This window comes from Phyllostomus hastatus, unplaced genomic scaffold (genome assembly GCF_019186645.2).
Source record: "Phyllostomus hastatus isolate PE091 unplaced genomic scaffold, TTU_PhHast_1.1 phas_scaffold_93, whole genome shotgun sequence".
Lineage (NCBI taxonomy): Eukaryota > Metazoa > Chordata > Mammalia > Chiroptera > Phyllostomidae > Phyllostomus > Phyllostomus hastatus.
Window position 1 is genome coordinate 22,225,726 of NW_025334042.1, and position 12,249 is coordinate 22,237,974.

General features: G+C 43.0%; 1 protein-coding gene across 5 annotated transcripts in view; it reads right to left on the reverse strand.

Moving 5' to 3' along the window:
* Window positions 1-295: 295 nt before the first annotated feature.
* Window positions 296-12,249, reverse strand: part of SPATS2 (spermatogenesis associated serine rich 2) — a 108,315-nt gene continuing 96,361 nt past the window's right edge. For 4 of the 5 annotated variants that reach the window (XM_045829347.1, XM_045829343.1, XM_045829344.1 and 1 more), the window contains 4 exons: window positions 11,165-11,274; window positions 4,177-4,279; window positions 2,508-2,722; window positions 296-1,457 (listed from right to left, as the gene is read on the reverse strand). In XM_045829347.1, coding sequence (XP_045685303.1) covers window positions 1,146-1,457; window positions 2,508-2,722; window positions 4,177-4,279; window positions 11,165-11,274 — 740 coding nt within the window. In that variant the 3' untranslated portion in view covers window positions 296-1,145. The remainder of the gene's footprint in view (window positions 1,458-2,507; window positions 2,723-4,176; window positions 4,280-11,164; window positions 11,275-12,249) is intronic. The other variant, XM_045829345.1, reaches the window with a different exon arrangement.

The following is a 12,249-nucleotide window of genomic DNA, read 5'->3' on the forward strand; positions in this document are numbered from 1 at the left end:
CAGCCTTTGGCTGCCTGGGAGAGTTGCTGGCAGCTGTGGTTTCGCTCAGCTGGTAAGCTCTCCTTTGGAGAGCCGCTGTTCCCTGTCCTATGAATCCTTCCCACAGGAACGGCTGCGTTCGCTCATCCCGCTTCCATATTTTAATTTGGTTCTGAAGCTAAGCAGTGGACAGATGACTGAGGTATCAGAGACCCTCATTTAAGCCCCAAACAAGCTGTCTGTGAGATTCCTACCCCATGAGGCCCAAAGAAAAACAGGTAGTGAAATGAAACCACTCGCTGCTGGCAAACAAACGTAGGACTGTTTATGCAGTTGTTTTTATTTACGCAAGTATAGAGACTGACTGCGGCGGGTTTCTGATGGGTACCACCTTAGATGAACACTAATTACATTGCTATAAATTTGGTTCAGGACGAGATTACAATTCAGGAAAGAGAGAGAATAATAACAACAAAAATCTTCAAACATTGAAACAAAGAAAATTTTCCCCCTTCTTTTAACTTTAATTAAATGCTCCTTTCCCAAAGACTGGCTTGCAGTCTAAGGTATGAGAAGCCGCAGGTTAAGCTACTATGCCAAGCCAGCAACTGCAACCCTGATCGGAGTGTCAGTCTCAGGCACATTCTGGGAGGAGATGAAAGTTATCTGGCCGATGCAGTGCGGGGCACGGCCCCTCGCCGCCTCTCCTGGAGAAACTGTTGTTGAGAGGGAACCTGACAGGCACATGTGGCTCTGCTCGGACTGGAGAGGCAGCAGGGCGGGCTCTGATCCGTCTCCTCCGGAGGGCCTGAGCAGTAGTAGGGGTTGCTGAGGAAGTCCTCTTCGGGCAACGGAAAGGCCTGGTGCCCTGGGAGGAACCCTGCTTCACCTTGGGAAACCTGGCAACGGTTGCCCATGATTCCTGGTAGAAAGGACCAATCAGAATTAATCCATATCACTGGGAAAGGTCAAGGGAAAAAAACAGCTTCCCCTCCAAAATGGTAAAGAGGAAATCAGGAAAGAAGAAACAAAAAATATTCAGAATGGCATAAAAAGTGATAGGCGAAAATTTCTTTTTGTTATTAAATCTAACTATAAGTTCCCCCAAGTCCAGTTACCAAGTTGAATTGTGTGGCACAGACAAGAGAAGCCAGCTGGAGTTTCCCTCAAGAGTTCACAGCTTCAGGATGAGAGGTCCTGGGTCTGCGCTGGGGGGAGCCCCTTTTGAACGAGGGCTTGGGCTGGCTGGGTTCCACACCGGCTCCAGCACCACTGGTCCCTGCAGAGTGAGCCTGGCCACGTTCACTAGCGTTTCCTGGTGCCCGGGATGGCGCACTCTGATACCTGGAGCCAGATGAATACCACGAACTATTTCTGTAACGGCCCACACTGTCATGCTGCCCTTGGTTTGTGGGGTCACCAAACTTTTGGCCTTGTGGCCTATAGCCTTGTCCTCCTCGTCTGTTCGCCGGCAACACCTAAGGATACAAGAATGCTTTGTTCAAAACACTCTGCATTGTGGCACTCCATTTGTTCTAGCTTAGCTGACAGGAGTATTCTGATAGCACAATTGTAGTATTCCATGTTTGAGACTCAGTTACCTCTCAAGACTCACAGAATTCTGCCAGCCACTTTAGCCCTGCCACTACATTAGACATAACAAGCCTTTCACTGTTTTTCCCCTGCCTTTCACCCCTAGGCTCTTCCCCACTGAAGAGGAATTCACTTTTCTTTAGCTGGGCAGGAGCTAAAGAAGAACAAAGAATATTCTTTGGGTTGTTACAAGCACTCAATTGGGCAGGAATCTTATCATGTGTCTGAACTTTGCAGATAAAAAGCAATTTGTACAGATGACAGACATTTGTTATATAATAAAATAAACATCATTATGATCTTCTTTGCTATATATCATGAACCACAGATCCAATCGTGCTGCTGTGACATGTAGCACATTTTTACATTACAGCCCAGAATGCTTATGGCAGGGGATTTTATTCTTGTCTTCCAATTCCGACGTAACACCAGTTTCTGAAGAACTGCTGCCAGCACTGCCTTGAACTGCGCTTGTGTATCTTTTTCAAATCAAGGAAGAGAAACTATGGATTATGCTCCAGCTTTCTGGTGTTCACTCTCCACTGCACCGGGTTCGCTCTGATATATTCTGTGCATTGCTTCTGGGGAGCTGCTGCTTCACTCTGGTGAGCCTGCCACTGTGGTACTCATCCACCTCGAGAAGGGTGCAGGACTCCCGGTGTGACTGACTACCAGGCGATACTACCTATGACAGCTAGGATCTCTGCCAGCATCAGAAAGTCAGCCGTCTTGGCAACAGGAAATCTAAGCTGGCTGGTGGCTTGGAACGTACATACCAAATGCTTCCTCTGGAACTAACTCGGGCTAGAGGAATTCAAAATAGATGTGGAATGGGAATAAAGAGAGGAAGATAAAGTACTGAGAGCTGTCAGCATTTAAACTGTCACAATCTGGCAGCTTTCTTCCTAACCAGCTCTGTGCAGAAGCCAGGTTACCTCTCGATGAGGCTGATAGGGCCGGCCGCTGCAGTGTGTCATGCCCGCAGGAGTCTCTCCTGGTGCCGAGTTTTTCTTGTTGGCACTTGTAAGGCTGGGAGCGGAGGCACAGGTGGAGGAGGAAGCAGCAGAGGCATCACACAGGCTACTCAAGGACACAGATGTAACTGAGCCACATCGAGACCTGGTTGAATAGCTATTCTTTGGATGGGACACTGAAACAGAAATACAAGAAATATGTGGTCATATGATGAAAGAGCATGAAGGGTAAGGTTCCCTATTTGCCCACTTCACAATGAGCAATTTAAGATAAAGAACTGTCTAGTTGAGTAGTTGTAAAGAAAATCTTATAAAATGGATAATGAAAAGGAAAATCTCCCCTCTGCCCTCTCCCCCTGCCCCCTCCAAATCCCCAGTGCACTGTAAAGGAACAGTGTTCCTGCACTAGCAGGACAGTAGTTTCAGAGCAGGGTGGCCCATCCCCCCACCAACTAAGGACTTCTCCACACTTCCTACTATCTAAACTGGCCCTACCTCTGGCAGTTGACTAAGCCTGGGAATAACAATGTAAGCCGTATGTTTAGTTTTCTATGTGAAGAACACTAAAGCAGTGGGCCTGACCTTTTCGGCACCAGGGACAGGTTTGGTGGAAGACAATTTTTCCAGACGGGTGATGGGCTGGGAGGGGAACAGGGGAGCTCAGGGGATCTGAGGTGGAGCTCAGACTCTTTCTCTCACCCATACCCACCTCCTGCTGTGGAGCGGGGGCTGGGGGCGGGTGAGGGTGGGGCAGAGATAGGACACAGGTCAGGTCAGCACCTGGTTCCTAACAGGCTGCAGACCACTAAGGGTCCATGGCCCAGCGGGTTGGGGACCCCTGTTCTAAAGTACAAACTTTGCAGAGAAAGAGAAAGGGGAAGAGCTAAATCTTTTTTTAAAAATTTGAATGATGCACAATATAAAAAAAATGGAGATTAGTTAATATGAACAGAACTAGTTTACAACAAGTATGTATCTTCCCAAGGTTCACAAAAATAATCTCAAATTCAAAATACCAATCAAGCTGAAAAATGTCATTAACATTTCCAACTAGAATGGTGTCTGAATTCAATGGTTTAATGCTGCCCACTAGATTTTTTTCTTGGCGCTAAGCCTGGACTAATGTTGAGTTCACAACCACAGCCCTGGATCCGACATTTCACTTCCATACTGAGATGGGAAGAACGAAGTTGCTGAGCTCAGGGCTGGTGTCACACAAACTCTCAATGTAGAGGCACCACCCCCTTGAGGGTATTGTTTAAGTACCTATTGTGTACCCGGCAACACAGGTACTGTTACCTCTATTTTGGAGAGGAGTAAAATGAGGTTGCAAAAGGGCAGCATGGAGGCAGGATTCAAACTTGGTCTGACGCCAGAGCTCTGTGCTGTCTACACTACATATCATACACCTCTCAGCACAATGGAGAATGCATGGATGAGAAACATCTTACTGCACCCACTGACTTCTTAAAGATCTCAGAACTACTTTTCATAAAAACAAGCAAAGAAACACGAACATGAGGGGCACTGAAGAACCAGTGGAGAAGCTAACCCGCCCCTGAATCTCTAATTAGTCAGGTGTGGTCTTCTCATGGCCATCTCCGCTGCCCCGGATCTCCCGCTCTCTCACCTTGTCCAAATGAATCAATGTTCTTCTTCAGGGTCTCTACATCACAGGTGAACCGGGCCACTCGTCCCAGATCCTCGTCATATTTACGTTCACTAACAAAGTGCTGGAGAAAGGGCAAAAACAGCCTCCAGGTAAGACACACAGTGTACATGGAATCCACAGATTGCTAGGTAAGGGTGAAACAGTTATTTTCAATTGAATTCTTTTTACTGCTTCAAAGTTTGCTCAGTGACCACAATATTACCCATGCTGGGTGATTGACAAATTCAGTTATTTTCTTCAGGACCCAAATATAAGTCTATTTGGGAGCTTTATAAAACACTGATGGTCAAAGCCCACTAAGTACAATCAAGACAAACTGTAGTGGAAGGAGAAAGAATGTACAGTAGAGGGCCGTCTTTCCACTGCTGCCTGGTCTCTACATTGTTCCATTTTGTACAGAAGCAGAGGCAGCAGCAAAAACACTCATAAGTTACAACATTTAAATAGATGGAAACTTCCTTAGTAAACCCACCTCACCTCTTTATAAAGCAGGATTTTTGGGTCCTTGAAACAGAAACAACTTCTTGACATGGAAAATCATTCATGTGAAAAGTCAACTTTACAAATAAGAAATTTATGCTGCAAATAATTTAATCCTTTTAAGCCAACTGAGCTGAGAAGTAACCAAACCCTTAGGTCAAAAACTATACTACAGAAATTGTGGGATTAAATACATATTAGAAATAAAGTGTTTCTGGGAATCTGTTTTCAATAAACAATTTTGAAGGTAGCCTGGAATCTTTTTTTTTTTCAGATGAGAAGGAGATGAAAAGGAAAAGTTGTAATTCTTCTAGATACAATTTAGAAGAAGAACTGAAGCCCTTAGAGCAGTCCTCTGACTGGCAGTAGTCTAACTCCACTTTGGATTTTCGAGGGGCAGAAGTGAATGCATCAGAACCCTTGAGAAGCAATGAAAGGGAAAGAAGAGAGAAAAATTACCTCTGGCCCTCGAAGCCCTAAAGCGTCCAAGTATACTGTGGCCTAGGAAAGCACAGGAACCTCTGTGACAAAGCTTTCAGAAATGTAATATCAGTCTGAGATTAAGTCTGAGGCAAGTTCTAGAGTTGGTTGAGCCAAAAACATAACAGGAATGACGGAAATAAAATTATCTGGAAATAAGACATTTAAATTGTATAGCACCCACTTCAGTATACTGCAAATGTGGAGAGAAACAGATCCTTAGTCAGCCTGCAGAAATATTTCTAGCAGCTTTTCAACCACGTGGGAAGGAGAACAGATGAAGTGTGTGAGAGCCAGAATTCCCACCTAATTCCAAAGGGGTTTCCAACTTCTCCCAGATAGTTGAATGAGACTGATTTGCATCAATGTGAAGACTTTCTAAAAATTTAGCAATATAGCGCTGAGCCGTGTGGCTCCGTTTGTTGAGCGTCATCAGCAAAGCAAAAGGCTGCTGGTTTGATTCCCAGTTAGGGCACGTGCCTGGGTTATGGGCCGGCTGGGCTCTGGTTGGGCACGTGTGAGAGGCAACCATCGTCATTTCTCTCCATCTCTTTCTCTCTCCCTTCCCCTCTCTCTAAAAATCAACAAAATCTTTTAAAATTTTATGTAATTGAATTTTAGTTAATCAGAAAATGGTAACTTAAAATTTGTATTGTTTGGCTATTTCACTCCAAAAGAGTCAAAGAGGAAGAAGTGAGAACAACACCATGAATGAGGGTGTGTGTGAAACACTGGGTCAGAATGACGATGAGGACACCTGCAGGCTTAGGTGATCTTCCAGCTATGTTTTCATTTTACAGAGGCTACTATATTGTTTCCGCAGCAAGTACTCCTCTTAAATATGGCAATAAATCTCAAGTCTTCAGCAAGAACAGAAGTTAAAGGTGCATGGGTAGGGAATGCCAACTCCCCTTGTTCAGACAGCTCATGGTTTATACCAGTTTATACCAGCCATGCCAACTATTTAGAATACCAGTGTCTACAACTACCAATGAATAGCCCAACCTCTCTTGGGTTCCCATGCTTAGTCTCAGAAACACAATTCTTTAGCTAAGAATTTAAAATGCATGAGTGTTAGAGAACCCTAAAGATTCCTCCAAAAAAACTACTGGAACTGATAAATGAATTCAGTAAAGTAGCAGGTACAAAATAAATATTCAGAAATCAGTTGCTAATAATGAACTATCAGAAAGGAACACTAAGAAAACAGTCACACTTATAGTTGCATAAAAAAATACCTAGGAATAAATTCAACCAAGGAGATAAAAAAACCATATTTAGAAAATTATAAGATACTTCAGAAATTGAAAAAAATACAAACACAGGATGGGGCAAAAGTAGGTTTAGAGTTGTTTCTATGGAAAATAATACAATAGTTAATAAATAAATAAGAATAAACTGTGTTTTGCCTACTCACAGCTGCAAACCTATTTTTGCCCCACCTTATAACTAGGAGCACATACTGTGCTCATGGACAGGAAGAACCAACATTGTTAAAATGTCCATACTACCAAAGCAATCTATAGATTCAAAACAATCCCCATCAAAATACCAAAGGCATTTTACAGAACTAAAACAAAAAATCCAAAAATTTGTATGGATCCACAACAGACCCCAAGTAGCCACAGCAATCTTGAAAAAGAAAAACAAAGTTGGAGATATCACACTACCTGATATCAAACTATACTACAAGGCTATCTATAGTGATCAAAATAGCACAGTACTGGCATCCAATAAGACACAGAGGCCAATGGAAGAGAAGAAAAAGTCCAGAGACAAACCCACCCCTCTGTGGTCAATTAATATTTGACAAAGGAGGCAAGCACATGCAATGGGATACAGATAGTCTTCAGTAAATGGTGTTGGGAAAATTGGAATCATACATGCAAATAAATGAAACTAGACCACCTTCTTACATCATAAATAAGAATAAACCCAAAATGGGTTAAAGACTTAAATGTAAGACTCAAACCACACAAATCCTAGAAGAAAACAAAGGCAGTCAACTTGTTGACATTTCTTGTAGCAGTATTTTTTGATATATCCTCTTGGGCAAGGAAAATAAAAGAAAAATAAACGGGACTACTTTAAACTAAAAAGGTTTTGCACAGCAAAGGAAACCATCAACAAAATGAAAAGACAACCTACTGAATGGGAAAATATTCTCACCAATGATACATCTGATAAGGGGTTAATTTCCAAAATTTACAAAGAACTCAGACAACTCAACACCCAAAAAACAAACACTTCGATTAAAAAATGGGTAGAGGAACTGAAAGGCACTTCTCCAAAAAGGACATACACATGGCCAATAGACATATGAAAAGATGCTCAATGTCACTAACCATCAGAGAATGCAAATTAAAACCACAATGAGATATCACTTCATACCTGTCAGAATGGCTATTATCAATAAATCAACAAACAACAACTGCTGGCCAAAGATGTGGAGAAAAGGGGACCTTTGTGCAATGCTGGTGGAAATGCAGATTAGAGTAGCCACCACAGAAAACAGTATGGAGGTTCCTCAAAAAATTAAAAATGGAACTGCCTTATGACCCAGCAATTCTACTTCTGGGTATATATCCAAAATAACTCAAAACACTAATTTTAATAGATATCTGCACCCCCATGTTCACTGCAGCGTTATTTACAATAGCCAAGACATGGAAGCAATCCATATGCTCATCAATAGACAACTGGATAAAACAGTTGTGATACATATATACAATGGAATATTACTTGGCCGTAAAAAGAATGAAATCTTGCCATTAGTGACAGCGTGAATGGACCTAGAGGGTATTATGCTAAATGAAGTAAGTGAGGCAGACAAAGACAAACACCGTAAGACTTCACTTATGTGCAAAATCTAAAGAACAGAATAAATGAACAAACACAACAGAAAGACTCAAAGACCCAGAGAACAAACTGATGGTTGTCAGAGGGGAGAAGGGCTGGGGGACTCAGTGGAAAAGGTGAAGGGATTAAGAAGTACAAATTGGGGACTTCCGGCAAGATGGAGGCATAGATGGAGGCATAGGTGGACACACAGTACCTCCACGCACAACCAAGATTAGAACAACAACAATTTAGAGGCAGAATTAAACCCAGAACTGATAGAAAATTTATCTGAATGGAAGTGGGACAGCCAAGAAGTTGAAATAGACCCGTTCATCCAGACCGGTAGGAGGGGCGGAGAGGAGCAGCCGGGCGTGGCGCGCGGAGAACAGGGAGAACTGGGCACATAAGGCAACCGGGAGCACATAAGGCATCTGGGGCGCGCAAGACCGCAGCGGTTGGACCCTGAGTACGCAAGCAGCAGCTGGCGGACCCAGTGAGGTGGCCATTGTGGACCAGGGCAGAGCGCACAACCCAGGATCCCAGAGAAGGGACTGAGGTCCCAGGAAAACGGAGCTACCACCATTGTTCCCTCCCGCCCCTGCCCCCACATACAACGTCATAATCTAGCGACTGGGATGCCCAGCTCCGGTGAACACCTAAGGCTCTGCCCCTCACCGTAACAGGAGCGACCAGACCAAAAAAAAAAAGAGAGAGAGAGAGAGAGAGAGAGAGACATGTCTCAAACAGAAGAACAGATCAATGCCCCAGGACTCATCCTTTTGAGCGACCAAGAGATAGCCAATCTATCAGATGCACAGTTCAAAACACTGGTGATCAGGAAGTTCACAGAACTGGTTGATTTTGGGCGCAAATTACATGAAAAAATGCAGGTTACCATAAAAGAAATGAAGGAAAATACACAGGGAACCAATAGTGATGGGAAGGAAACTGGGACTCAAAAACAATAGAGTGGACCAGAAGGAAGAAAGAAACAACCAAACAGTAAAGAATGGAGAAATAAGAATTCAAAAAAACGAGAAGCTTAGGAACCTCCAGGACATCGTTAAACATTCCAACATCCGAATTATAGGGGTACCAGAATGGGAAGGGGAAAAGCAACAGATTGAACACGTATTTGAACAAATAATAAAGGAGAACCTCCCCATTCTGGAAAAGGAAATAGACTTCCAGGAAATCCAGGAAGCTCAGAGAGCCCCAAAGAAGTTGGACCCAAGAAGAAACACACCAAAGCACATCATAATTACATTAGCCAAGGTAAAAATGAAGGAGAGACTCCTAGAAGCAGCAAGAGATAAGGGGACAGTAACCTACAAAGGAGTTCCCATCAGACTGTCAAAAGAGACCTTACAGGCAAGAAGGGGCTGGAAAGAAGTATTCCAAGTCATGAAAGACAAGGACCTATATCCCAGATTACTCTATCCAGCAAAGTTTTCATTTAGAATGGAAGGGCAGATAAAGTGCTTCTCAGATAAGTTCAAGTTAAAGGAGTTCATCATCACCAAGCCCTTATTTTATGAAATGTTAAAGGGACTTATCTAAGAAAAGAAGATAAAAACATGTATAGTAAAAGGACAGCAAACTCACAATTATTAACAACCACACCTAAAGCAAAACCAAAAGAAACTAAGCAAACAACTAGAATAGGAACAGAACCACAGAAATGGAAATCACATGGAGGGTTAGCAACAAGGGAGTGGGAGGAGGAGAGGGAGGGAAAAGGTACAGAGAATAAGTAGCATAGATTGTAGGTTGAAAATAGATAGGGGGAGAGTAAGAATAGTATGGGAAATGTAGAAGCTAAAGAACTTATAAGTATGAAACATGGACATGACTAAAGGGTGGGATATGGGTGGGAGAGGGTGTACAGGGTGGAGGGGAGTGAAGGGGGGAAAATGGGACAACCGTAATAGCATAATCAATAAAATATATTAAAAAAAAGTACAAATTGGTAGTCACAAAATAGTCACAAGGACGTAAAGTACAGCGTAGGGAATACAGCCGATAATACTGTAGTGACTATGCATTGTGCTAGGTGGGCACCTGAAATATTGGGGGAATCACTTTGTGAGTTATATGATTGCCCACCACTATGGTGTACACTTGAAATTAATGTGAAATATAATAATACTGAATGTCAACTATAATTGAAAAATAAAGTTAAAAAGTAAAATAAAATGTATGCGTGTTAAACACAAGGAACCATTATAAATAGATTATAACATAACCAACACCTCAAATTATTCATTTTTCTCTTTAAAATCAGAATCGACCAACCAATGTTTAAAATATTTACTCAATACCTATTATGTACCAAGGTACTATGCTAGGCATAGGAGAGACAGCAGTTCCTGCCATGAGAAGTTCACAATGGACTGGGAATGACAGGTTAATCAAATGTATATGGAATATAACTGCACTATGAAGGCACAAAACAAGGGGATATGACAAGAAAACCAGGAAGGGTGAGTAGGTCATGAGTGACTGTGTGTGCTGGGAGTGGCAGGGAGGGAAGAGTATTTGGATGGGTAGGGCAGCCTGTGCAGCAGCCCTCTAGCAAGAGGGAACAGAACATGCCTGTGGAAAGGAAAAGTTAATACGGCTAGAGCTGAGAAAAAGGGGGGCATGGTATGAAATGAGGATGGTGGCAGGACCAGACCATGCAGAGCCCTACGGCCCACGCTAAGGATTATAGTCTTTATTCTAAAAGCAACAGAAAGTTTCCTGTGAGGAACAGATTTGGAGGGATGAGAGGGTGGGGCAGTGAGGAGGAGTAGGGCTGCAATCAGCTAAGGGGCTATTACAGCAGTCCATGCAAGAGAGAACAGTAACTGGATCAAGAACGGCGGTGGGAGTGAAAAGGTCAAATGTGAGACTCAGAAGGAATTCAAGTGGACAAGGCCCGCTGATAGATTTCATGTAGGAAAGGAGACATTCCCTAAGGTTTCCAGCTTGGACAACTGGATAAACGATGGTACCACTTACAGAGAAAGGGAAGCTGGAGGAGGGCCAGGTTTTGAAAGGAAGATCAGGAGTTCAATATATTAGCCATGGCTATGAACTATGGAGATTTGCTACCTTAGTCCCCAAGGACAAGAAGAAAGGCAGAAAGGAAAGGAAATTTTACCTTGATATCAGCTCTGAGCTCAACCAACTGCTCCTCTGACATTCGAACAGCCACATCAGTCATCTTCTTTAAAAGTTCAGCTTTCTTTTGTCGGCCAAGCAAAATTTCCACTGTAGGGAAAAAGTAGTAAAACTCTTGTGATCTGCTCAACAGAATAAAGAACTGGAAGCACAGGCCTTACAGGATGTATGGGACAGCCAGAGGCTTAGCTGCCCAGCCACCCAGAAAATGGAAACACCGAAGGTGCAGTAAATCATTCTGCATGGCGTGGGCCCAGCTCCCACTCAGAGATGCACAGGAGCCACGCCCACGGATAGGTTCTCCTGTGGGGAATCAGGCCTGCAATGCACCTAGGCCGCTATGAGTCTTGCTCTTGCTAAAACTCCCTCACCCTGAATTGAGGACATTTACTGCAAAGCAACTTCCTAAAAACCATGCTAAACCTTCCAAGGATAAGTGTAACTGGTTCAACTACTTTTGCCTTTTCATTTGCAAATATCCTTCTTCTGTGATGTGATTAGCGGCACTGGCTCCTTTGTTTTCTGTAAAAGGTAACCACCCAAAGCGAACCTGTGCACAGTAAATGAGGACCATCTTGTAATGGGCAGAGAAACCCAATAAAGGCCTGCCACGGTGGAGGCTGCAGCTTTTGCTCCCCTTGAGAGAAAAGCTATGCTGTCCCCTTTCCTCCATCAGACTCGGTAGTCCATGTGAATGTCTCATTTCATCCATAATGACTCGGACACTGTGGGCTGGTGTCTGTATCAGAAGGTCCGGCTTCTGCCTTCCTGAGAGACTCTGAAGGCAGTTAAAGGGAAACACTTTATGAAATCATAAAGATTCATAAATCACTTGTCATTTCTCTTTTTCCTCTTCCTAGGCAAATAATTTTTTTTATCAAGCAGCACATAAATTAAAACAAAACATGCACAGTGGTAAAAAAATAATTACCTAGAATAAATGAACATGAATGAAAAGTAAAAGTGTCCTTCCTACTTCTGACTTTGTGGTCCCCTCCCCAGAGGAAACCATTATTAATTTTGTAAGTATACTTCCAAATATATTCTACGCATACATAATATATA